The sequence below is a fragment of the Drosophila miranda genome, chromosome 2 (assembly GCF_003369915.1).
Source record: "Drosophila miranda strain MSH22 chromosome 2, D.miranda_PacBio2.1, whole genome shotgun sequence".
In the NCBI taxonomy this organism is placed as follows: domain Eukaryota; kingdom Metazoa; phylum Arthropoda; class Insecta; order Diptera; family Drosophilidae; genus Drosophila; species Drosophila miranda.
Window position 1 is genome coordinate 5,549,336 of NC_046675.1, and position 27,805 is coordinate 5,577,140.

At 47.2% G+C, this 27,805-nt stretch overlaps 1 protein-coding gene across 24 annotated transcripts in view; it reads right to left on the reverse strand.

The window, feature by feature from the left end:
* Window positions 1-27,805, reverse strand: part of LOC108156326 (collagen alpha chain CG42342) — a 61,839-nt gene that overhangs the window by 8,374 nt on the left and 25,660 nt on the right. For 13 of the 24 annotated variants that reach the window (XM_033388696.1, XM_033388718.1, XM_033388714.1 and 10 more), the window contains exons 3-9: window positions 13,227-13,306; window positions 13,043-13,150; window positions 12,851-12,919; window positions 11,959-12,012; window positions 11,613-11,783; window positions 11,117-11,222; window positions 7,522-7,619 (exon numbers count right to left, since the gene is read on the reverse strand). In XM_033388696.1, the coding sequence (XP_033244587.1) occupies window positions 7,522-7,619; window positions 11,117-11,222; window positions 11,613-11,783; window positions 11,959-12,012; window positions 12,851-12,919; window positions 13,043-13,150; window positions 13,227-13,306 (686 nt within the window). The remainder of the gene's footprint in view (window positions 1-7,521; window positions 7,620-11,116; window positions 11,223-11,612; window positions 11,784-11,958; window positions 12,013-12,850; window positions 12,920-13,042; window positions 13,151-13,226; window positions 13,307-27,805) is intronic. The other 11 variants (XM_033388720.1, XM_033388707.1, XM_033388701.1 and 8 more) reach the window with 3 other exon arrangements.

The following is a 27,805-nucleotide window of genomic DNA, read 5'->3' on the forward strand; positions in this document are numbered from 1 at the left end:
AAGGAACCCAGGAGATGCGTCAGTTGGCGCTTTGTTTCCAACTTTTGTTGCACATTGTTTCTTATGCGGAATGTGGGGGGAATTCCCCTTGGCTTCAGCTTCAGTTGCGTCTGCGGCTTCCGCCCTGATGGCCATTTGTAGAGCAATTAAAGCGATTTGAATTAAAGCCGAGTGCTTAACATTTGCCTTTTGCGATAATTACGGGGCACATTGGGGGCTTACACGGCCCAACATTCGCCCACCCACCCCCTCAAAAGAAAAAAAAAGGCCATTCGTAGAGGTTTAAAGGCTTTTAAAGGCAGCAGCCCGGAGCACCGAACCAGCAGCAGATACGATAAATAACATAAATAAAAGATACAGTTACAGCTACAAAGATACAGATACAGATGCGGACGGACGGCTGGGGCCAAGTGAATTGGGTGAATGTTTTGTGAGACTCCTCGCAAGGACGATTGTTGGCGCAGCTGCCTAACTACGATGAAAAAAAAAGAAACAAACTCATTCTGCTCCTGCTGCTGCTGTTGCCTTTTCGGCAGCCCAAAATCCCAATCAGTATGTGTGTGTGTGGGTGTGCATGGGTGTTGTGTATGTGTTTGTGTCTGTAAGGAAATCCATTAGAATGTATCAATATTTGTGCGAGCGAGCGCCTCGGGCTGAATTTAATTTTCAAAGTATCCCCCAGCCTGAAGCACCCTCCCCCCCCCCACACTCTCCCACTCACTGCTACAAAGGCAATAAATGTGAGTGTGTGATGGGTGTGGGGACTTTCTCTTCAATTATGCGTAAATATTGAAAATATTTGCACAAACGCCTTTCAATTTAACGCACAAATGATGCAGCAAATGAATTTTCCATTCCACACGCCACACGCCACACAGTCGGAGGCAACACACGTTTCGCAGCATACTTTCAGGCGCAACCTTTTTTGTATTTCGTATTTTGTTTCTTTTTTTCCAATTTAGTTGCCACCAATCCCGGGTGTAATTGTAAATTAATTGCCAGAAAGTCTGTCCGTCCATTGGTTTGGATTGGATTGCTCCTCAGCATGCGACCGGCGTAGTTTCCATTTAAAGCACCGGCACCGGCACCGGCTCCGGCTCCGTCGAAAAAGAGCGTAAAACAGACAAATGGCCGCACGTAAACGCGTTAAATTGAAAATCATTTTGATCTCGACGCGACCTTTGGCGGCTGTGTGTCGCCGAGTGCGAAAGAGATAAAGAGATAAGGCAAGCGACCGGCAAGGGCAGCGCTGCACGACTTCAAGTACAGCATGTGCCGCCCGCCGGTACCGTGATGGGCTCCATCCGTCCCCAGTCCGTCCGTCTGTCTGTCTGTCTGTCCGTTCCGCCACCATCTTGCGTGTGCGCATATTTTCCACAATTTTTCATTTTCCCTGGCAGTTTCCTCTTTTGAAATTTCATATTTTTCTCAGGCCATAACAGCACGGGCACCAACGAGGAGAAAGAATAAAAAAAACCAGAGCTCTCCCCCGCCTGAGGTGAAAGTTTTGCAGCCCGTTTCCGGCTCACACACACACTTGCCTTGCCCCACACCCAGGGAGCCGAAAATCCCGCCACTTCATGGCATGTAATGCGTTTCGCGTTTGCCACAAAAGTTTACAAAACATTCGAGGAGGATGGCAGGGAAATGGAAGGGAAGGCAAGTTCTTTGCAAGTACGCGAGCGCATTAAATTCGTAATATGTTCCGCCGCCTTCCCCATTGATACCAAAGGACCATGGGAGAGACAGAGAGCATTGGCTAAAACGGAAAACTATAAACAATATGAATAAGTGTCCCTCCTCGCACTGAGAATTTATTATCAGAACATACAGCTTGAAATAAACAAAAAGTATTAGTGGCCTCACTCTGAAACTTTCTCAATCAGCATCTCTGCTCGAAGAGTGCAACTTTCTGTGGACTTTCACCCAGCTCGCATCCACTGTGCCACAGCGCAGCAAGCAAGCCACAACAAAAGAAACAAGTCGGGTTCTGTTGTAAAAATTTCACGTGATTTCGCTTTACCGCCGTCGCCCCCCCTCCCTACCAAAAAAAACATTGTTGCTGCGGTTTCGCCAAGCTCCTCCTGCTCTGCCACTGATGTTGCCGTGATATTGTAATATGTATGAAATTCGGAAGTATTTAGGGAAATCGTTGTTAAAGATTTCGTCGTTTTGCCGCCACCGACAACAACAATGGTGTGGCACATCAATGCCAAGATGGCAGCAGTTGGCATTTGTGCGGGCTGGCTGGATGGCTCTCTGGCTGTTGGTGGCAAAGCTGGAGCGTTCGTTGCGTATAATTTTGCTACTTTTGCATGCAAACCCCCAGGATCCATCCGGCTCTCTCTCTCTCTCTCTCTCCCTCTCTCTCTCTCTCTGTGTAACCTCAAACCCACGTCAATGTAGCACGCGTGCCTATAAATTTCTATGGGGTTGACTAGGCGGGGAGCAACTGTGTGGTGGGGAGTTTTCTTCTTCTATTTTTTTTGGTGGGGTCATGGGTTGCGTTAGTGCGTGTGTGGGCGCCTGGATTTCTTTATTCAATCGTTTTTGTGACTCCCACAGCGCTCTCATCATCAGCGGCCATAAAATAAAAGTTACGCACACCCTTGGGGCCCAGGACATTACACGGCCACGCACCCCCGCGGACTCGCACACAGGGACCCACATACACACACGTATGTAGTACCCACGCATGTCCTGTGGCATGTACGAGTTACGTTCTGCTTGACCGGTTTTTTGCCCGGGTCCAGGGCATTCCGATGTGGCATTCAATATAAGATATATGGACATTGACCGCAAATAATTGCCCCAGCGCCAAGGAAAATTGGAAAATTGCGCACAAAAGAGCTGAAGAGACGAGCCAGAGCTGGCCAAATTTGCATGCTGCGCACTTTTCAATGAACAATGACGTAACACACACGCACACACTGGAGTACAGGCCATACACACAGATACAACGCACATTGTTGGCCATTTCGTGGATTGTAAAGCCTTGCCGGCTGGCTGGGGCTTATCAAATCAGGGAAAATATCAAACAAAAGAAGGCAACTCGGCTCCACTCAAGCTGAAGCAATGAAAATCCGAGCATTGAGTAGAAGAAGGCTGAGCAGGCCCTGGCGGGGCTGAAGGGTGAGAGGGTGAAAGTGTTAAGCTTATTGCGTCGTTTAGGCAACACCCAAGGAAAACGAATTGGCCAAGTGTGCAACGAACAGAACAGGCAGAGATGAACCCTTTGAGTGGCAGACACACAAACACTCACAACCGAGCAGAAGAAGGGTCCGGGGTCTGGGTCTGGGTCTGCCACATCTTCGTTGTCATTTGGATTTCCATGTAAGCAACTTTAAGTCTTTGATTTGCGCCAAGGAGTATGTATTCGACTGCGGTGGAGACTGCGGAGACTTGTTTGGAGTTCTTGGGATCGCATTACCATCCAACATCCAACACCCACCGCCCCATCCCTCATCCCCCAGCCGGGGGGGACCGTGTGACGTGTAACGAATTGACAAGTTTTCCCCTTCGTGTATCTTTCTTACGCTTTTTGCGACTTTCGCAATTTTTATGACTCTATTTACTCTGACAGAGCAGGCGGCAGGCGGCAGGCAGGGAGCTGGCAAACTTCTCGTTGATAAGAAATGCGAGTCGACGGGATGTGTAGGGAAATTTATGCTGATGTGAAGGACCCCCGAAAGACAACAAACTTGACATGGGCCCGAGAACCGACAACCGAGCAACGATTGTAAAATATATTAACATAAATTTGACATAAACGCTTCACAAACAGTTTTTTCCGAGCCGAGATTGTTATGGTTACCTCCTCATAAGCCCATCCCTTTCTGTGAGATATTGTTTCAACTTTATTAAACCAAAATATTGGCCTAGAATGCGGCTAAAGCGCCACGACTCTGAAAACAGCTAAAGCGAGCTCTCAGTCAGTGCGCATAATAAATACAAATAAATTGTGTATCCCTCTGTATTTGCCCCTGCCCCGCTGCCACACTCGACACACACCCAGTTTGAAATTAATTTAAATTTTTAATATGATGCTGGATGGTAAATTTCATTTGTGCCCCGCAGTTATGCCAGTCCAAAAATCATCATCTCCATACTCTACAATGCGGCGGGGGAGTCCTGATTTTTCGTATAATTTGGCAGCTGCCATATGGCCTGGCATCATCACAGATGATTTAGTTTGTCTTTGTCACTGGGATTAGCACTTGCCTTTCCCCAGAGCTGATCGGTTGCGACACCGAAGACCCTAGGGCTAGGGAGCGAGAAAACAACTTCATCGGCAGAGAGTCGTTTCTGCCTCCAGCTTCCATTCACTCACTCACTCACGCCTCACTAGACACATCAAATTCATTTCATATGCTAGCCCGTCATCATGCCACGGCCTCGGCCTCGGCCTGGGCCTGCCCCTCGTCTGGGCATGTGGCAATCTATATGAGTATTTTATTCTGACGAGGCGACGAAAATAACATGTCAAATTTATAATGCCAACAATTGCGTTATGCTCTTTTTTTATGACGCCGACGGGCTATAACCCCAAAAAAAAAGAAAACCAGGAAGGCAAAAATATGGAAATGGCTTTGGCCAGAAGCATCTGGTATTTGGCGTTGGCCGGGAGGGAGGGGCGTGGCACAGCCGAGAGGCGGATAAATTGCTCGTGTGTTTGAAAATAGCACGGCGCGCCGGCAATTGAGGCTTTTTTTACGACTTGCCGAACTAATTACTAGAACTTTTACCAAATGCATTCCGGAATTGGCCAAATGGGAATTGTGACGCACAAGGCTTATGCCTATTCGGATTATCTGCCACCGATTTGCATCCCCATCGCATTGGGCGGCCTTTCGGGAAAAATCGAAGCCTCATTGGAAAATCAACTTGCTGCCTGGAGGGCGTCACGTTTCAGCGGAAGATGACGGCAATTGTTGCAAATAATTTTTTATCCTGTACACTGCCTGTGGCGCTGGGTGCTGGGTGCATGGGTGCGAATATAGATATTTTTTGTTTCTTCTGTTTGTTGCCAAAAGTTTTGTTTGTTTGCCGAAGAAAGCCCCAAAGGCTAAGCCAAGCAGCAGCATTGGCAGTGGCAGCCTGCCTGACTGCCGTTTCTTATGACTTTCATTTGTTTTGACATCACGTTGCTGCAGCGCCACAGCTGATGTTGGTGGTGGTGGCGGTGGCGGTGGGGCGGGAGAGACAGCATAACGGCCATACATTGGAGTCACGCAGAGCGGCAGAGACTAAGAGCGGCCTCAGGGGGCAATTGAAAAGTTTGCAAAGAGGTTACCGATCGATTTTATAGCTTCCTCTCCGTTGGCTTGCAGTTTCTTAAAAACAAGCTTAAATTTCGACTTGAAATAATAGAGCTGTCATAAGGAAACTAATTTAATATAACTTTTTAATTGCCAAGGAGTTTAAATCTCTTAAAAAAAAAGACATCGTGCTTGAACATGTACCTGTATCCCTTGTCATAGGAAGGATTCAGGAATCGTAGGGGTTATAATTTTTATAAAAAATAAATAAATTTATAATTAATATTATTATAATAAAAATTATTTAGTTTCAATTAATTTGTATTTTTAAAATCAGAAATAATTCATTCAATCATTATTTGAATTGTAAAAATATGGAACTATTATATTTTATAATGAAACGAAATTTTTTTGAATTACTTTTAAATTATTACAAATTATTTTTAAAAAAATTGCCAATAAAAAATGATCCTGCTCCAGGCTACCTCTTGAAAAAAGCAACTGTATTTTTTTAAATTTTTTTTAAGCCGTCATTTGTTTTTATTGTGATCTTTGAAAGCAGTCGATAGAAAATTCTATCTCATGCGATAACGAGCAGTGCAAAATCTCTCTCTCGGGCACTTTCCACGTGCAGAAATCGTAGAGCTGCCCTCGTTCGGATTGAAAGAAAATCCACGGCAGAGTCATAAAAGCTGCGTTGCACGTTGCCGGTTGCCTGCCGCCGTTTGTTGTTTGTTGTTTTGGCTGCCGGGCGTATTGGCATTCGGTATGCCATCGCCTGTTTCTTATGGCATTACGCGTTATTACAGAAACAACTCGAGTAGTAGCCCCAACCCCAACTGACTTTGACTTTGCCTTCTGCCTCTCCCATTGCTTTGGTTGTTGTGCGCTGCACAATAATCAGAATGTTTTTTCCCCTCCTTGAGGTCCATGAATGTTGGCAAAATGCGCAAATGTTTGCGCCTTTGGTTGAGGAAGCAACATAATATACAATAAACGCACACAAACACAGACACAGACACAGACACATATCCCATATCAATAGCAATACCCAGCACCCCAGATCAAGTTGAATCGTAAGGGAGATCCCATCCCCCCCATACACACACACACACACACACAATCCCCTGCTTCGCTGGCGGCGCTTATGCATTTTTCATAACGTACACAAACACGTGCTGGCTTCGCTACATATTCATATATGCCCCCGCCCCCCCCAGAACACGGCAAAGCAGAGCGGAGCAGAGAAAAGAAAAGAAAAATGAAATGACAATTCCACCAATGGCTCCTCCCCCGCCCCTAACCATATCGTGCATCCATCAACACGTCAGAAGGCGGCAACAGCTGCCGACACTTCAAGTGCCAATAAAAATGTTAAGTATCTTTGCACTGTTGACATTCCAGAACGAAAGCCGCCCTGCCCCCCATCGCAGATACAAAACGAAAACGACTAGATAAATGCTGCAGATACTCGAAGAGTATCTGTGGGCAGTGTTCCTGGGAGGCGGCGCCCATAAATTAGGCGCCAGATTAGAACGCGAAAACATTTTTGACAATTTATATGGGCTACGACATAGTTTCACTCGGGCGCCCCCCGGGGGACTGTCGGGCAAAGTATCTGTCAGATACTTGTACGCACTCTTATCAACATCCTTACATCATCAGGGCTCGGCTTGGCGAACTTTGATTGTAGTCAACGACGCACGACGAACATCTTCTTGTTGTTTTTGGCTCCGCCGCGTTAAAGTTGTGCTCCTCCACAGTATCTAAACATATTCAGGCACATACAGATACACGTGTGGTATGTACATATGTACATAGTTCTCATTACGGGCTACGTAATGAGCACGTTCCTGGCTGGAGTCGTGTAAACATGCTCATTATATAGACAACATTCAACATGCAGGTGAGAGCCAGCGGAGCGGCCATGCGGAAGGATACGAAAGGATACGATATGGATGGGGATGGGGCTGTGCTGTCAGTGCCACGTTCATATTTACACCTCCACGCCCCTCGGGTATGCGGAGCTTTGACGCACTTATATTTACAGATTAGCATAACATTAAAGCACGCACACTCCCACGCACATTTTTACAAATGTAATTTACATGATAATACACTTCTTGTTTCGCTGTTTCACTGCTGTTTTTCAACTCAATTTACAGCCTCCCGCTTCGGTCGGGTTTCCAATTAAAAATCGAGTGGAAATCAAGTTTTTCTTTTTCGTTTTTTTTTTTTTTTTTTTTTTTTGTTGATTACTCACCCGCTTGCCACGCTTGCCGCGCGGTCCTTTCTCGCCGGGGGGTCCGGCTGGTCCGATGGGTCCCGCCTCGCCGCGCTCGCCGGGCTCCCCTGGTGGACCTGTGCGGTGCGGGAAAATGTTAATTTTAGCCAGAAATTTCTAGTGACAGATTTACCCAAAATTCGTGTAAACAAAATACAGATACAGAGAGAGATTCTGGCAGATACGCAGATACAGATACAGATACGCCCGCAAGTGTTACGCAAACAGGGCGGGGATGGGGCAGGGAGTGGTGTGGGATCGCTACCTTTTGTAATTATAGAGCAACAAGAGCTCAATAAACCGCCTGCCCGGTACCCCCGAGTGTGTCCACAATCATTTGTTGTTGGTTTTGGTCAGCAATTTGTTCAACTGGTTTGATGACAGGACGGACCAATCCTCTTCACGGGATGGATGGGATACACTGGCTTAGTTCAAAATGCAAATTGTTTATTTGCCAAAGAATGAAATAAAGTGGAAGACACAGTGGTTGCCAATCATTGTATCTCGTAGTTCAAGGCCTTTGTGGTCTCATCTTCTTCGACTAGTTCCTATGCTAATGACGCGACTTGACCTACTTATACCTCCAGCAGAACGCAACTCAGCAGCTGAATCGAAAGGCAAACAGATGCAGAATAACAATTTAATATGCAAAAGTTGCACTTTCCCTGCTTTCCCCGGCAGCCAGCAGCCGGCAGCTGCCAAAGCAGCTGGAATTTATTTATGCCATCGAGGAGATCTGCCCAATGAACTGGAGCTGAAATTGAATCTGTGTTCCGTTCCTGCTGATGCTCCTTGCCATTCAAATCCAATTTGTGTTCATCTGTTTCCAATCTCTTGGTCTTGGTCTTGGTCTGGGTCCTCGAACGACAGCCACTTTTGCACCCAACGAAAGCCCCTCCGTTTGTTCACTCAATTTGCGCGTTCTGTTGTTCAACTCTGGGCGATACCTCAAAGTGGCCCATAAATCCATCAGCATTCAATTGACTTTGCCCCACTGTGGCTGGGCAACCTGTTTAGTTAAAATAATGAGAAATAGCGTTCCTTTTTTGCCAGGTCTGGCCATGATGGGCTCTCGGCCGGGGCTCTCGGCTCTCTGGCTGTTTACCATGGCCATTAAATGAGACCATTTACACAGAGCCAACAATGGGGGAGGTACAAGAGGAGTCATATCATAGATAAATCCAATTGTGCGGCTTGTCAAAATGTGCCCCTTGTGTGTGTGTGTGCGAAAAGATATAGAAAATTTATTAAGTTCGTAAAATTGGGGTTTTAGGGGCCAGGTCGAGGACTGGGTCGTCCTTTGGTCAGAGCATAAATTTGCCAGCCAGCCTCTGGACGGACGTGCCTGTGGATCCTGTAGATGTCGTTTCCCATTTGTTTATAAAGTATGTGTCTGTATCCCCCCCCCCCCCCACACGCCACCCCTTGTGCTTCTCCATTGTCTGGGCCAGAGTTTTCCCATTTATGGTTGCATAATTCACCGTTAAGCATTTTAGGCGACAATTGCAAACAAAATACAAATGGAAATAAAAATAAAAAATAAAAACTATTTCCACAATGCCAAACAGAAAAGACCTCGAAGAAGAGCGGTCTGCGGACTGCGGACTGCAGAGTGGACTCGGACTCGGAGTCGGAGTCGGACTCGTAGTGGCAGGATTGTGGATTTATAGTGTCCAGGATATTGGATTGCCGGTCCTGTTTCGCTTGTTGCCTTGTTTGCAGATGGCAACGCAAGAGATAAGTTTTAATTTCAGTCCAGAGAGTCCAGTCTAGTGAGAGCCCAAAAGACGAAATGCAATCAACCAAAAACCCAAATGAAATGAAATTCAAATAAATCATGAAATAAATTGAATTTTTTGCCATTACACAGCTGAGACTTCCGAGATTTTGTGTGGGCCCAGAGAGACTCCAAATGACACATTCAATTGCTGTGAGAGGGCCTCGGGTCTCGGTTCTTAGGTCTGTGTGCCAGAGAAAAGCTTAACTAATTACGAGAACGATAAGATAAGCCGTCCAGACCAGACGCAGGGCATCCCAAAATACAAATGACACACAATTTATTCAAATCAAGACCAAACGCTGTCCCCCGGGCTCCAGTTGGTCGCTGATTTTCGGTGCGGCACAAATAAATTGCAATTTCATGTCAATCAAGGCGGACATGGACCCACAGAAGCCGTGGCGCAGTGGGGGCGGGCGGATGCAACTGTCGACGGCTATCGCTGCGGCAGATCTCTGGTGGCAGTCCAGGAAGAAATCTAGAAACAATGGCCATCGCAACTGCAACTGCAACATTGCAGCACTTTGATGCCAGCCCACTGATAAGGCCAGAGCGGAGGATGCGGGTTGTACAAGCCGCGGACAAGCGCTTAATTGATGGCACGCTCAAATGCATTAGGGGCACTCACTGGTAGTCCTAATCGCAAGATCAAAGGCATAAATTGGTTATTGAATCAGAATCTCTGTTTGCCAGTTTAATTGAAATTCCTTTCGAGCCCTCCTCCATCCATCGACAATCCATCAACTTGGCAAAGGAGTTTTCAATGTCGCACACGACATTTATAGGCCATCAATCTATCCACTCATCATTGGGCTTAGTCCGTGACATGCACCGATTGCTTATTAATTATACCCCTCCTGAGTGCCCCTAGTAAAACCAATAGTACAAGCCATTCCAATCCATTCCATGTAAGTATTGTTGTACTCCAGCTCTCGATGGCAGTCCAGTCCCATGCTAATGAGCCGCTAAAAGCAACATAAATGACATAAAGTTGCATTTTTACGACTGCCAAGAAGTGTTTCGAGTTCTCGGGGTCTACAAATTTTTATGGAAATCGTAGTTGGGGTGGGTTAAGGGGGGGGCGGGATTTAGGAGGCTCCACTATTCGGAAACGGCGTGTTTTTGGTGGCTATTTTCGTTTATTAAATTCGAATAAAGTGCAGAAATGTGTTTGGGGCCAGGCAGCTCATAAAAACAGGCCAAACCAAACAAATGAAAATTCTATTGTTGTTGGCAGTGGGCGGGACGGAGTAGGCTGTCGAGCTGCCAACAATTTGGTGCGCATTTAATTGACGTCGAACTATGCATGCGGCATGAGGCATGCGGCATGGCGCAGCATCCAAGCGCAAAGGTCGTAAATGTTATCGCAAAATTCCCCAAAAATTTCCCCAAATATGGACGGAGGCTTCGAAATAAAATATTTAAAAAATGTGTTTGGCCTGGCAGCGGAAATGCAAGCGCTGGCTGGCATTTTGATTTCCATTTTAACGAGCCGCTGGCCCAAAAATAAGAGGCCAAAAATCAAAGGCCAGGCCAGGGGACGCAATGTTCCGTTCGTCAATGACTCAATTAGATGTGGGTGAGGGTGTGAGGGGCGGGGGTGAGAGCATTCCCAGATTTCGGTTGATGGCCTATAAATTAGGCGACCCGCAGCCGCGTAGCAGCACTTGAAAACCTCAACGAACGATCGATTCCCAGGCCAGCGAATGCATCTGCATCTGTATCTGAGAGTGCTTAAGTGGCTGTTGGATGAAATGAACAAACAAACAGATATACCCTTACAGCTGCCACACTTACCAGGTGGTCCGGCCGGTCCCGGCGGACCCTCGATGATGCCCGTGGGGAACTCGTCACCCTTGATGGTTGTGGTTAGTCCCCGATCGCCGCGATCGCCTTTGTCACCCTGTAAACGAGACAGAGACAGAGAGGGAGATGCATGCGGATGCGAGTGAGTCATTGTGGAAAATTAAGTGGAAAATGCAGGAAAATGTCGAAAAAAGGAAAGGTGCGGCAGGGATGTGGCAACAAAAGCGGGCGCTTAATACATAAATAAACGATAAATAATGTGGAAAACCGACCCGAAAAGAACAAAAGCAGGCACACACACACACACGAAAGGACTACGACTACGAATCACTTGGCAGTCAGTCACTTAAAACGTCACAATGTTTATCCAACAGATACAGATAATGCATTAATCCCGGTGACATCTTCTTCGGTTCGTTCGTTATGTGTTTGTGTGCGTCCTTATCTGGGGCCTTTGTTTTGGGTTTTTCGGTGAATCACTACTCACCTTAGTGCCAGGTGCACCGGACACGCCAGGCGGTCCGGCGGGGCCCGGCTGTCCGGCCTCGCCCTGAACGCCCTGCGCTCCAGTTTCGCCCGGTGGTCCTCGCTCGCCCGGCACCCCCGGCTGTCCCGCCTCGCCCGCTGGTCCCGGCGGACCCGGCTCCCCAGGCTCGCCCTGGCCGCAAAGAGAGAGAGAGAGATGTTTATTAGCTTAGGATCGCCCATGGTGCTGCCAGAAAAGGATTAACTGGAGGCAGTAGAGGTTAGTAAGAGAGATGGGCGCGTGCAGGACATGCTGGACGGTGAAAGGACTCCTGGGCGTGGCATTTGGGTGTGGGCCAGCAACTTACCTTCAGCTGTATGACTGTGGAAGCGGACACATTGACGCCGGCTTCTTGCAAGTCCTTACAGCGCAACAACCACAAAACACCAACCGAAACAGACAGGATTTTAATCAACCAAAAATGGAGTTAAAAAACGTTAAAAAATCGGTTAATCAAAGTAATATTCAAAATAAAGAATGGTTAATAAATCAACAGAATACCAGAACAGAAGAAGCTGCTGCAAAAAGCAAGATAAAGCAAATGAAAAGCAAATAAACCGCAAACTAAGGACCAAGGACCAAGGCCCAAGGACCAAGGACCCCACCAAGTGGAGTGTCAAACTCAAAAGTCTACAATACAGTACGGGAAAAGCAGTAGAGAACGGCCAGCGGCCATGAGAAAATTCCATTAAAAATTACCGAGGAATCTACGAAATGAAAAGGCATCCAAAAAGTGTCCAAGGGAATGTAAGGAACGAAAGGAGGAGGGGAAGGAGTCGGGGATGTTGCAACAAATTTATGGTGCAGTTTAAACAAAGGAACAGCAGACAGGCGACAGGAGACAACAGACTGGGGAGACAACTTAAAAGCATTACGGATACAAACAACAATGAAGCGGGGACGGAGAGTACTCGTAAATACAACTACAACAAGACCGACTACGACATGGGAAGGACAATTGCAGACGGCCAGCAAACAGGACCACACGGAGAGTGGCAGAGAGAGAGAGAGAGCAAGGACAAGGCAAGGACAACAAGTTGCAAATAATTTGTTGCATTTGCGCTGCCATCTCCTGGCCATCTGCATTTGCCCTTTGAGCAATGGCCATGACCACGACGACATCTACGAAAGGACTACAGTGACTAAGACTAGGACTAAGAGTGAGAGGGGGGGTGGGGGTGGGGGGTCGGGCTCTATACCTTTACAGCAACTATTTCCGCATAGCCCAACGTGCCGCCATGCAGCGTTGTCACCGATCTCTTCAGACCCTAGGAATGCAAAAGCAATTTAGATCTAGTTAGACGCTATTCAATTTTGTAGCCGAGAGCCGAGAATTGCAGCAGCCGTTCGTTCGCTTTGGATGGTAGACTGTGGCACGGACACGAACTTACCTTCACCGTCTGGAAGACATCCATGCCCGGGTGGCCGGTGTCGCCCTTCTGGCCCTTGTCGCCGGGCTTGCCAGCCGCTCCCTTCTCGCCGCTGATGCCATTGAGACCCTGCGCGGATCGTGAAGAGAACTCTTTTTCGCTTAGCATATGGAACGGGTTTGTTGCCACTTGGCTAGCCACTTACCGCGTCGCCCTTGTCGCCGGTGTCGCCCTTCTTGCCGCGCTTCCCTCGCTTGCCCGGTGGCCCCGGCGGTCCTGGAGGACCTGCAATGGTAAGGGAAAAGTTTTTTGCGCTGAGTAAATCGTGAAAAAGTAATCTTAAGGTCGCCTCATTAGTTGCCCATTGAACTTGCCGCCCCTGACCCACAGGATGCTGGACCCAATGACAAAGCCATTTCCGTCCGACTCCTGAGATGGCCGAAATGCTCCCATTTTCTGGCCATTTTCTTGGTCGTTGTTTTTTGCGCAGTTGGCGCAAATTCATTTAGCTGAAAAATGACTTTTCGCAGCATTTTGTCACGCTGCGGGGACGGAGGGGGGGGCACAGACAACCGGATGCTGGGCGCAAAATATTTACAACCACTTTGGCTCCTATTATTTCGGGCGCTGCGAAGAAAACTTTATCCACACCCGGAGGATGCAGCAGGACAACAGGACAAAGCTGCAGTCGATGCTTTTCAATTATTTCGCATGCAATTTTCCGTGGCATAAAACTCCAAGGACTCCAAGGACTACACGCGGAGTGAGTGCCTTGTAATTTTCTACGGCTTCTGCTGCCTGTCTGGCCGTGGCAATTATTTTTATTGGAACCGACGACTTGCAACAGCAGCGGCGGCAGGCTGCATCTACTAGACAGGAAATTAACACCTAAAATTCCAAGAGGAAGAGGGAATCTATGAAGACCCTTTGTAGCAGCAGAAGGTGTGAAAATATTTAATTAAATTAACAGACAACAGCAGCAACAAAAGATCAGGCCGGCAGCAACATCGGAATACACCAGGAAGTCCCCCCTCCAACCCGCCACCAACCCACGGCCAGGGGGAGGGGCCGAGTATATAATAATTGTTGTAATTAAGTAATTTTCGTTTTTTTCTTCTTTTGGCCAAGAGGCACAGCCCAGGCCCCCAGGAAGCTGCCCTTAATGCAGGAAACTCCGGCAAACAATTTAAATTCATTTCGCGCTAAAATGGCGCCACAAACTACCGAAAGCACGCGCACACCCCACCCACCCCACCTCCTTGTGCCCTTTGTTTCGGCGGAGTCTTGGGTGGGCGTGGCCGTGGCCGTGTGCCACGGAATGTGTAGGTGCGAAGGCAGCCAGCATGACTCCAGCCTTCCCCTAATCTACGGGATGCTTATTTAATTAAAAAAAAAGATTTCCCAGTTCCCGAGGAGGAGGAGGAGGAGGGGCACGCATTGGAAATGAATCGGAGAACAAAAGAAATTCCCCTACAAATATTTCCAATCCCAAAAATTCTTTCAAAAACTTGAGAAAAACAGACAAATAATTCGTGGAAATTCACATTTAATTGTTCAATTTTCCAGGTATTTTCATTCACATACTCCTGGGACACCGAATAAGGCTCGTTCTCTTGAATTCTCCTTAATCCCGTGCCTGGCCCCACTGTACAGTAAAGTACAGTACAGAGCCGTGGCAAATTATGCGCTTGCAGCACTTGCCAAGTAATAAAAGCCAACCAATTAAGCGTGGCTAAGACCCAGGCTGGAACTGGAACAGGAGCAGGCTCTGAGCACCAAGGACTGTGCCGCCTCTTGGGCGTCAAGTGTCGTAAGCCAAAGCCAAACGGAAGGCGTTGACGCAGGAAAAAGGAAAGCAAAAAACCAAAAAGAAAAGAAAAGAAAAGATGAGAAGTTGCAGAAGGAAATGGGTTCAAAGGGTGTTCACGGGGGGGTGTGGGGTGAGGCAAGCCTTTGTCTGCGAGCGGAAAAAGTTAAAATTGCTCTTAATCTAATAGCAACATAATAATCATAATCATAATATCGTTTGCCTTCACATGCGCTGCCGTCTCCCTCTCTCCCTCTCCCTCTCTCTCCCTCTCTGTTTTTCTCTGTCTTTCCTTTCAGCGCTGCCATTAACGCCGCATTTTCCCGTATTATTTTCGCGTTGATGGCGCCATTTTGGCTTACAGTTTGGCTGCCTGCTAATGGCATTTATTTTTTGTTGCTTCCACCCACCGTTCCCACTCCTGCCCCTGCCCCTGGCCCAGTCCCAGCCCCAGCTTAATGCGCTAAGAAATCTTATTGTGCACACACTCCCACGTACTCTTATAGGCTGTCAGATAAACTAAGTGCCCGCCCGTCCCGCTTCCAAGTGATGAGAGATGAAGTTGTTAAGTCAAAACTTGCTCTGCTCCTTCCAGCTTTGTCGCCTTCAATGCGGCTTCTTAGTGCTGATGAAACCCTATATATCGATGGCCAATGCTGGGAACAAAAATGCGCGTTATAAATACTCGTACAACAGCTAAACAACTTGACAATCAACACACACACAAGGCAGGAGGCAGACAGCAAAGGACTGCTGGCTGCACCTGATCGGGGAATTGAAGTTTTCACCCCGTAGAAACATCAACAAACTTTGCCGCCACACTTGGGGCCAGTCCTGTTCATTCTCCCAGAGAATTATCTAATTTGTTGAAGTTCCTTAAGCAGGCACCACACACCAGAGACCACACACCGGAGACCAGAGACCATCAAAGACATGGCACCAGGGGGGGGGATTCCACTCTTTCAGGATGAATCCCCATTGATTGGATGTATAGAGCCACCATCTGCTGATGATCTCTGGGTTAACGGGGACAAGTTGAAGTCGCAGACTTTTCGAGTTTAAAGCCACTCAATGCATTTTTCATTAGCTCAAGCGCAAAAAAAAAAGTACAAGCCTGCGTGAGGCATTGCTTGTTGCAGCTGCCGCCGCTCTGCCATCCTGCCTGTCATCCTGTCAAGGACGTCTGTGCGCAGCGCTCGGGGAAAATGAACTGCCATCCAGGAGTGAAACTTGAAATGCAAACATTGATGGCAAACTTTTAACTTTTGCCGTGACGTGTGTCGTCCTTGTGCTCGGTGCTGCATGCCCCCTCCCGACACACTTCCGGTACGTGCGTCAGCAGCAGTTGCAGCTCCAGTGGCAGCCAAATACAAAATGGTAAGCATACTGGTAAGCATTTGCTCTTGTTCCTGCTTGTTGGCGGACATAACTGCAAAACTTTTACGTCCTGCAGTTGCCTTCCGGAATCACGCGTTCGTTCCCCCTTGCACCGGAGTCCTACGATTCGTCTGATTCGTCCGATTCTCCCCAAAGTAAATGAAATTATGCTGCCGTGGGGCGAGTAGATGGGGAAAATATGTAAGCTGCTTGGATGCCAAAAGGCGCACTGCCGAATGTTGCCCCTGCTGTTGCTTTGTTGCTTTGTTGGTTGTAAATCTTCAATAAATGCTTTACGAGAGGGAACAATAAGACATGGCAACAGTGGCGCTACATTACACTCAGACAATGCCGCAGTGGAGTCCCTCCAGCTCCTCGGGCTCTCTGTCCTTGTCTGTGCTGAAAGGCGATACTTTCCATACAATATCATTCTTGTCTCTGCAACTCCTTGTCTGGGTCCTGCTTCTGGTACTTTGCTAACGGTGTTTTTTGTTCGGCAAGTGTCTCATGTTGCCCTGGTTCCTTCGGAGATGGCATACTGTAATTGTAGAGCGATCCGGTTACTTCCTGGAAACACCCTTTGGGCCAAAAACCTGCTCGTTCGTTGTCTCTGTGATTTATGCCCACTCATTAAATGTCCCCAAAATTCGACTTAGCAACAGGTCAAGGATTCACAAATTAAATTCCACCGCACAATCCGTAAGGAGCTGCAATCTATTGGCCAGGCATATGATATAATTCAATTGAAGTGGTTTCTCCTCGGTGGCTCCTATTATCCGACTAATTACTGCACTTGAGTGAACACAATTGCCTTCTAATTGAGTTGAGTCTCCATCACACATAAACCCAAAACAGTGCGAGCAAGTCTCTGGATATAATCAGGCGAGTGTCCTTCCGGTCTCTCTATGCATTATGACAAACTTTTATTGGCCCTTAGATTATATGCGGCTCTGTCTCCGGCGGGCAGGTCCTTTTAGTTTCATTCACAGGCGAAATGCCAGAGGTAAATGCCTGACAACTGAAAATGTTTGGCCTGTCTGCCCGTCGGGGGCTGTTGGGGCTGTGTGTGCTGCTGTGGCCAGCAGGCAAATGTCTGACAAATCTGTTGCATTATGGGAGCCATATGCTGCTGCTGCTGTTGATGTTGATGTTGATCCTGGGTCGCCTATCGATTTGTCGACATGTCAACGTGCATGTCTTTCCGGGGCCCCTCCATAAATTTTGGACTCTGATTAGTGCTATCTCCTGTTTCCTGTGGCCACGCTAAATGTCTGCCTGCCAATTTCTTTTCCTCGTTTTTCCTCTGATTTTACGCACAACGCCAACAGGTGGCACTGTTTGGTTTGGTCAATTAATTAACGCAAACTGTGAACAGTGACACGCCCACCAGTGCCGCCGCCCCCCTCCAACGTCCTGTTTGCCAATTACACATGTAAAAGCAGCTCTGGACAAATGTTTTGCGGTCTGGCCATAAATATTATAGGTAATTGCCTTGAAATTACACCCGCCATGGAAATAAGGGTACGCATTCTTGCTTTAATTGCAAATTGCATTCACCAACCATTCAGTCATTCAGTCATTCAGCCATGCAGCCATTCAGCCATCCAGCACACGGATTTCAATTCGTTTTGCGTATCTGATTGAGTGACGGCTTCATGGCTTTTGTGGTCTCATTGGATCCCTCCACTGTCCCCTGTCCCCTGTCCCCCAATCTTGTTGTGTGCTTTGCTGTCTGTCTGTCAGTGGATGTGTGGCATCAACAAGCTGACAAATTAGCTTCACATTTGTTTGTCATTTCATTTCTATTTGTTGTTTTCTGTGAAAATATTTTCCAAATTTTTCTTTTTTTTTTTTTGGTTAATTTTTTTTCGAATTGTTTGTATTTATTTTTTGTGTTTTTTTAAATGCAAATTGCATAATTTATTGCAGTTTATGCTTTGATTTATGCATTTGTATTCTTTCAACTCTGAACTTTAATGTTTTGTTTCCCTCGGAATTTATGGGAAATTCTTTTATGATTTAAATGGCATTTTATGACGGGTAATGTGATTTTAATAGAGCAGCGGGGAATTGAATTCACTTTGATATTTATGAGTGTTCTTTCAGGCTACCCCGCCCCTCTTCTGCGTTTCTTTTGTTAAGCGCTAATAAAATAATTCATTCATTCATTCATTCCGGAGCATTTTGCATTTTGCATTTGGGGGAAAAGTGTTTTCCTTGGCTCTGCTTTGCTTTGCCTTTCAAATGCAATTCGATTAAACCCCAATTTGAGTGAGTGTCGGAGATACAATACAAATTTAAGGATAAATATGACTTAAACAAAGCCAGGCAGCAATTGGGCCTAAAGACTTCGAACTTGGAAACTCCTGGGAGCTTCAGGGGAACGGAACCCCTCTCAGGCAGTCCATTAAAACAAGTGTCCCCCGGAAGAGAGTGGGGAGTGGCTTTGAAGGCTTTACCTTATGTTTAAGTAATTGGTAAAGGGCTTAGCCCGGTGTGTTTTGGCCAACGAAACCTTTTTTTCCACCTGAAAACCCCCCCAAAAGGGGCTGCGATAAACAAATGGCAAACAAATACACAACTAATATGAAATCCCAGGGATTATCCCATGGAAATTTTTGCTTTGTTTTGCGTTTTTTTTATAGATTTTTATAGAGTACCAACGAAACGAATTACAAGGAACAAAGAGGGGAAAAAAACAACAGAAATAGGAGACTGATAATCCCCTGAAAAAAACGTAGATGGGTCCCCTCCCCCCCCTCTTAACAATAGAAAGTGTTTGACGCTTAGATGTGAACAAAAAAAAAACGAAAATAAGAAAATTTCATTTCACTTTTTGCCCCCCAACAACCCCCCCGTGGCATTAGCATATTTTCCAGTAGATGCCAGAGGGGGGAGGCTTCCACACAATTGCACGGCAGAGATGACGACGAGGCAGCAACGCACAAATTGAAGGGGCAACATCTCCAGCTGGTTGCCACGGCAACAACGAACGCGCAAAAGAACAAAGCATCGCCCCCGAATGGCATTTGTGGGTAAACCGGGACCGGGACTGGCACTGGCACTGGTTTCTCGGGTAAATCAAGAAATTAATCCCTTCAACAGCTGCCACAACAGAGGCAGCAGCAGCGCGGCAGCAGCAGTGCGGCAGCACCAAACAAATAATGAAAAGTATATTTATTTTCTTTTTCGTTGTGCGCCTTATAAACACAACAATGAATGGGGAATCAAGCTGATGAAGAATGATATAATAACAATATTCGCCGCCAGCCCAGCAGATGAGCCATAAAAAAATCACAACACCCACAGCAACGGACCACAGGAGGCAGGGGCAACAGCAACGGGCCACAGGAGGCAGGGGCAACAGCAACGGACCACAGAAGGTAGGAAGGGGCAACATCATCCAAGAGACCCAAAGTGGGGGGGGGGGACAATGATAATAAAAAATGTGACAAGTGATACAAAGTAAATACATGCGAAATATGAAACGAGAGACAGACGCAACGCAGCCGAGGCGCAGGAGGAGGCAAAAGAGCAATGAATGGCAATATGTATCTACAGATATGCATGGCCAGCCGTATCGGTATCGGTATCTGTATCTGCAGCAATTCCTGCGGCATCTGCTCTTTTTTTTTTTGCGCTCTGCTGCTGCCTGGCCGCCTCCGATCGGTTTATATTATTTCTTTCTGTTTTTTTCTGCCGCCCGCCAGTCGTGTGTGGCATTCATTCTCGTTCAGAGTTTTGTGCTCCTTTTTGGCACTGCCGGTGGTAAGCCTCTTTTTATGGCTGTAATGGAACATAGCCGGGAGAGAGAGAGAGAGAGAGAGAGAGAGAGCGAGACCACTGCATGCCCACTGGCCATTGCACGATGAGTTATGGCTTAATTGTGATGTCAGCAAACGGTGGAGGCGGAGTTTTGAGCTATGAAATGTTGTTTGACAGCAAGCAGCCGCCGTAGAGGTTTTTTATACCCTGCTGTTGGCTGAGTAATTCCTAATATATATTCCCATACGCCCGGGAGCGTATTTAAATTCCCAGGATACGAGAAAAACGCCCAAGGAGGGCCCACACTTCAGTAAATCCTCCTTTTGACGCGTAATACCCGGCGTATGTGCAACATTCTCAATAAATAACACTGGCTGACACCAGTCTCTCTGCCCCAGTCGGTGGCACGGGATGAAGTGACATTTACACAATGGTTATGATGTCGATATGCGCGATATGTGGGAGCCATCACTCATCTCATCTGGCGGCGGGGCCAGTCTCTGTGTCTCCGCTGTGCCTGTGCCTCTGCCTCTGCCTGTGCCTCTGTGCGAGGAAGCGCTGATGATATGAATGAATTATGTGGGCAACGTGCAGTCTGGCGGGGGCATGGGGCTCCTCTGCTCTGCCTGTGTCGACATGCGTTTAACTTGCGGCAATTTTGTAACATGCCAGCAGACGGGAGACGTGAGACGGGCCACGGGGCAGATGTGACGATGGGAGACATTGTTCGAGCAGCAGCATCAGCATCAGGAGAAGTATAAGCATCAGCATGGAGAACACAACCTGCTGCTGCTGGTGCTGCTTCTGTTGGTGTGGCAGATGTGGCATTGTGTGGCATTGTTCATGTGGCATAATTTAAATAATTGAAAGTTTTACGCCTGCGCGCATAATGCGGTGCAGCAGCAACAGCAGCAACAGCTGATGGCCGGATGCCGAATTCCGTATGGTGGCTAGGGCAAGGCAGGCATCGTCCTGGCATCGTCCTGCAGCTGTCGCTGCAGTTTAATGAGCAGTCCAGGCACCAGGGCCACATGAATGAAATTAACCAATTTCGCAGACAAATGCAAATGAGCAGCGACTAAAAAAATACTTGGCTATACGAGAGCCACCTTCCACAGCCACTCCTCTGCCTCTCAGCCCTCTCTCTTGGTCTTCATGGGACGCATCCTGCGTTGTTTAATTTTCAACCCGTCGGCCATTTCAGACGCGAATTCAAATTAAATGATCACAAATGCCACACAGCGCCCAACGCCCGTTCAAATAGACAAATGTGCCGCTGCCTGGGGCGTAGACAGAGACAGAGACAGAGGGAGAGCAAAGCAGCCAGAGATACAGATACAGACAACCCTTTTCGGTTCCACTTCCTGCTCCCCAATCCATCGGATACGATGGTTAGCCTGCCCCCTAGGTACGGTGCGAGTACGTGAGTGCAAACTGCTTACGTTCGTATCATACAAATCATGCAGCTGCCATAAATTCTAAATTGCCAGCCATTTTAGCAGACACACACAGCTACAGCAGAGGGAGATAGACTAGGCATGGGGGCAGAGTGAGAGAGAGAGGGGGCTAGACCGTGTCTGGACAATGGCCGGAGGGCCAAAGGGGCGCTGGTTGACTGATAAAAACGATGCTGCTGTCGGAGAGTAAGTTCAACAGCATCGAAGCGGGCAGGCCCCACAGTGGTCCAAAGGCAGATGAAACGGCCCACAAAAGATACAAAAGCAAACGATCTTCCTTTGGTTTTTGCAGTGAAATGTTACCCAAAGAGCATAGGGATATAGATCCTATATAAAAGGTTTTGGACCCCTGTGCCAGTGAGAAGAAGGGGGTATTTCCTGTATTTCCATGGGTTTTCCATCTTTTGGGAGCCACTGTGCTCTGTCTAACCGAATTGTGAGCGAAACATAATGAGACTTGACATGTTATTTGCTCATTGAACGGTCACTGGGTGTGTGATTGAGTGTGAGTGGCAGACAGGCAGACCGTCTGGCGAGTTGTGCCACGCCCTGGACTGCCATTGCCACTGAGGAGTTGTGACTGAAAGTCCCGCTTTGTAAATAAATTGAGTATGTGCCACACACCACACCATGCACCCCTCCCCGCCCCCTGCTGCTCTGTCCCCTCCACTCGTTGGTCAAATGCAAAATTCTATTTGTTCTAGAGTCAAAATATGCATCAGAGCCAGCAGCAGCTCTCGACTCGTATTATTTTAACTTTTTTATGCTTTTCATATGCTGCTTTGCTCATTTTTTTTTATGGCGCTGCTCTGCTCCTTGGGTGCTCCACGAGTGTTGCCCCTGGACTCTAGCCTCATTATTTTTATTGGATTCTTCTGCTCGTTGCTCGCTCGGGGACTGGGGAATATGATAATGTGAGCACTTCAAACGGGTTCAATAGAACCGTTCGCTCTGAAAGAATACATGTAGGAGGATATATATGAGTCTCATCGCTAATCCGGGCTCTCAAAGATTGCAGTTCATGTTGTAAAACCAGGCATGGACCCACACACACACACACACACACAGACACACAAAGGCTGCTGTCATGTTGGACTGGAATGCATCTAATGGCATGGCATGGCATATTACACATACGCCCCGTGGCGCATTGTCTAATAAATACAAATTTAGACAGCATGATTTGCCAGAGCAACGTCCGCCTCGTAGCCAGAACCAAACCGATGGGGTACCCTCGGGGCGGGCGGCTGTGCGAGTGCAATGCACTTGGGTGCCACTCGGATCAGCATGAACACGGACACGAGATGGGGCATGGACCTGGGCCTGCAGCTGAACTCGTATATCTATTATTTATTGCTGGCCCGGTGCGTGGGTTGACCTTTTGCTTCATGTCCTCGCCCGGTAAACTCATCTGACTGCCCTTAATGTGATGTGTCCGTGTCCAACAGGGTCATTAGGCACAAGTGGCAATGTGCTAATTATGCAGCTTATGAAGCAGGAGAAGCACCAGCAGCACCAGCAGCAGCAGCTGCATAAATCTCCGACTGGGGCAACATTGCCAATTATGCACTTTGTGGCAGGGCTTGGCCGCACAAAGCCACTTGCCTTGCCTTGCCCCATAAACGGGTCACATAAATCCTGATTTTGCGACTGCTGCGGCTGCACTCTGTGGCCCAGTCCTGACCTCAAGCAAGACCGAGGAGTCGCATTATGACAAGGACTGCCCTGCCAAGTGGCATACAAAAAAAAGTCGCTGCCCCAAATGGACACAGCTGTACGATAGCTGATCACTACGGGGCATTGCTGAACTCAGGGAAAGCTCCGTCTTGTCTTGTCTTGTCTTGGGCTTTCGGGGACACAATGATTTGTGGGCTTTTAGTGTGACTGAAATTTTAATGTGCCGCATCAACACGTTGTAAGCGACAGCCAGCCAAAGACTAGGCCAACGTTGAGTGGCCAAATTTCAAATTAAAATTAACATTATGCAAATGTTGTCTATTGCCATTGGACTCCCGGCATTGTCGCGGGTGGCTGCCGCAGCCAAACAAAGGATCGCAAGAGGGATATATATGCCTTCAGTTCCGGTCCGTTTTTCGCGTTTAAACTTGGGACCTAAGACAGAGGGAAAGATGGCAAAGTTTTTATGCAAATTAAATGTCTGCCACTGACGCGCGTGCGTTTTGTTTGCTTAAAGGCAAGGAGCAGGAGCAGCAGGGGAAGCAGGGGAAGCAGTTCCCCCCCTGAAGCAATTTCTGCCGCTAGGGCCACCAAAACCCGTGGAAAACTTTATTTAAATGAATTTTTTAGCCGCAACGTTGAGCATTTTGAATGTTTGCTTAATTATAGAGATTGTGTGTGTGTGTGTGTGTGTGTGTGGAGGCCTCTCTTCCGCCCCCTGCTGCGCTTCATCATCATTAACAAAAAAAAGAAGCGCCAGAAGATCTTGCTAAATCAAAATAAATACAAATCCGACTAGTGTGAGCCGCAGCGGCAGTCGCCAAAGAAGTTCAAGATTCTGGGGCAACAACTTTTCTTTCTTTCTCTTTCTTCTTCTTTTTTTTTTGGGGGGGGGGTCTCTTTAACAACTCTAACCATGGCAATAGCCTTATAATTTTGTAGTCAAGTTTTAGTACTCCCCTGAACTCCCCTCCTCCCGAGTCTCCTCAACTATCGCTTGTTTGTTGTTATTGGCGGGGCCGAGGCCGCTGTGGCTGCCACAATTCATGCGCTTTGTTGTTATTATTTTTCCTGCTTCCGCTGCGCCTACAAAACGAAAGAAACAAAAGCGGTCCAGAGCAGGCAAAAACAATGTTGCACCATGCTGGGGGGGGCGGCACAAGACAAGCAACAGGCTGGGAGGCGGGAGGCCTGATGGCTTGATAGGGCTGCTGCAAGAAGGAATGGTGTGGCAGGAGTGTGGCAGCCACTACTTGGACGGACTCCACTAGCGCCAGAGCTCGCCAAACCCCCAAAGTTCCTTCGCGCTCTCCCGCTCTCTCCCTCCCTCTCTCTATTCTCAAGTGCACTCGCAGTTGTGGCTGTGTGTTGTTGTTGTTGTTGTTCAAGTTGCTGCCACTTCAGTTGTTGTTGCGTTTTTGTTTGTGCTGCATTTAATTTGATTGCATTTTATTTACTTTTGCCAGATCTACATATACATAAGAGATGCTGAAAGAGGCGCCTCGCCCTCGGCTGGGGCTGATGCTGCTGCTGCGGCGGCTGCGGCCCGGTTCGTGGGTTAAATTAATTCCACTTGATACACAATTCTCATCCCGGCCGGCCCCCACAGCTTGCAACATTCTGTGGCTGGTCTCTGCGTATCTGCATCTGGTTTCTGTTGCCCCCAGAACTTGATTAAGCGCCAATTTATTAGTTATTCCAACTGCAGGACTAGGCCAGGCCTTTCCTTTCAACGCTCTCATGAAATATTTTTCATTTCTCCCATTTCCATTTCCATCTCCATCTCCGACCAAAAACGAGTAAAACAAACCACATTAGCACACACTCATGAATCGCTCTGCTCGAATGTTGAGTTATTCACTCTGCCCACAGCCGAGAGGAGGAGAGAGAGGGTTGGGATTGGGGATTGGGGGCTGTGGGCTGGCAATGGCGCGGAAAGTTATGAGACCATTTTGTGGGCATATATATGGCTCATATAATTTCTAGTTTCGGTTGCAATTGATTTACTGCATGGCTTCCAATGGCTGCACTTACGAGTATTTGTTGTTCCAGCTTGTAGTTGTTTTGGTATAATTGCCAGAAACTATTACGTATATCGGAGCACAGAAGATTAATGATGGGAGACCTCTCTCGTAGGGGGTGAAACATCATTAAACATGTACGAAATTGTTCAGAACAATATGATATAATTTTGATTGATTACACAGAATGGATCATTCGAAGTATTGCGTATGCCACCCCACAAAGGGGTTCGAATTTTGTCTTAGGGCTGGTCTTAGATAACTGGTGGATAAATGTTATTCCAGCTTCCATTTCTATGGTAATGAAATGCCTTTGGGATGCCTTCTGGATCACCCGTTTCTCTGATTTATCTTTATCCCTTTTCCCTTTTCTAGATACTTTGCCCTTATTTATAAAGTTTTCAAGGTCTTAATCAGTTTCCAACTAAATGCAAAATGCTGGAAACTGTGTAAATATTTAATGCAAAAATGTTCTCTTAACAGGAAACAGGATATCAGATCTGGCACAAGCAAAATCAAAGTAAACGAAGAGAGAACTAGCCTGGTATCCGAAGATATAGATACCCTTTCAACTAAAGCCGGATAAAAGGTAATTGTTTGTTGGGTAATCGGTCATAGATAGATCTGAGTTGAGTTTACTTTATACTGGCTTAGGGGTTTGGATATGCTCTCCTTCTCTGCCCTCACGGAAAGTAATAGAGAGTGTGGCAGTAGTTAATCACAGGACAAACAAAGCCATCAGGAAGGAAGCAAGAAATGTAAAGAAAACCAGAGGAAGCCGAAGAAAAATGAGAGTTACTCAATGAGCTCTCTAAGATTTCGGATTTCCAACTGACCTTAAGAAGGGTAAAGAAACAGAGCGAGAAACGAGAGAGGGGGAGAGGGAGAGTGAGGTTGAGATGTTTACTTAGCACATATTGAAAATGCAGTAAGCAGCAAGACGAGACACGCACAGCAGCGGCAGTAGCAGCGCAGCAGTAGTGCAGCAGCAGCGCAGCAGCAGCAGTAGGAGCAGCGCAGCAGCAGTAGCAGCAGCCCAGCAGCAGCAGCCGCTCTCTGCACTAATTGCAGCAGTAAAACGAAAAGAGAGGGAGAGACTGTGTGAGAGCGAGGTAGGTGGAGGTAGAGGACGACGCTACGCAAACCCATCACCGTTATACGACGAACCGGCGTCAAAATCAATTATATGGGCAACAGGCGAACGGTAATTGCAGCTTAAAAATTCCGCTTCTCCTACTACTCGCTGTCTCTCGCACTCTCTGGAACTCTCCCACTCTCTTTGCGAGCCACCCACCCACTCGATGGGAAGCACTTTGCGTTAATTGCAGGCAGACGACTCCTCGACTCCGACTCCGACTCCACATTCGATGCTGGGCTATTGAGTGGCTCGGACGAATGGCAAATAAAAACACAAATTAAACAAAGTAAATAGAAATTCATCAACGTCATCGTCATCTTCGTCTTCGCCTCCGGCTCCGTCTTCTTCTTCACAGTCACAATAAAATCCACAAACATTTACCGTACTTTAACAACGTCAACGGCGACGCTGCAGCATTGCTGCTTTTTTGTTATTCTTGCGCTACAGTTTCCTCTCCTCTCCTTTTTCTGCTCTTTCCCTGTTGTTTCTTGTGTGTCTGTCCACTGGTTGTGGTTTCTGTACCCAGTACTTGGAGAGTCTAAGGGTATATCCACTTGATATTTGGCATAACTTTGAAAACTATATAGCTTTTTACCGATTGACCAGAAATAGTAAGGACTGGATTGCTCCTACACGCAGAGAAAATAGCCCTGAGCATCGAATAGTTACACCTAGATTTTTGCACCGAGAGAGAAGGTACATCCTGTTTTTAATTAAAGTTTGCGTGTTTCTTTTTACTATGCCATGTTTCTCTCAGTGTACAGTCGTAACGAAAAAGTTGCAGCCACAGTCCTGTCTCCAGTATTCGCTCAAAAATTATGCCTCTATCGATTCAAGGGTATCTGTTGGTCGAGGCACACGTCTACGGCGTTCTCTTATGATTCATACATGTGTTTGCGTGTGTGTGTGTGCGTGTGCGTGTTCGTGTATATTTTTGCGTGGCAGGCATTAAAGCAAACAAAACAACTGCAGTCGGGGGGGTCAGCAGATCTCGTCTGGACATCTGGATTGATGAACAGATGGATGGATTGAAGTATGGACAAACTGCAGCCGACGCCACCGCATCTAAAGCCGTTGCGGATCATTTTTAGTGTGCCATAAAAAGCAACCGCATGCTGTACATACATAGCTACTACGTATATGCAACCCATGTACCATCTATGTACATAAATATCTGCCTAGATGGCCGCCCATTTAATTGATTGGAGACCGGGGTCTCGTTCTTCTCGTGGATCTGCTTTTGGGGTCAGCACCTTCCATAAGCAGGCATCGGATGGCCAGATGGCGCGTGGCATGCACCTCAACTTTGATGTTCACTCCAACAGATCGCCCCCTGGCCCTTCCTCTGGTTTCCACTGGATTGTTGTTCTTGTGCCTTGTCGTTTTTCAATCATTTCCATCCATTAATCAATTTTTTTTTGTTTTCTTCTTTGCATCTAGCGTTCCTTGTCTCTCTCTCTCTCTTTGTTTTTTGCCTGGCAGCGTCTTCAGCTTTTTTTGGCCCCGCTCCTCCATTATCTTTTGGCTTTTTGTGTATCTTAA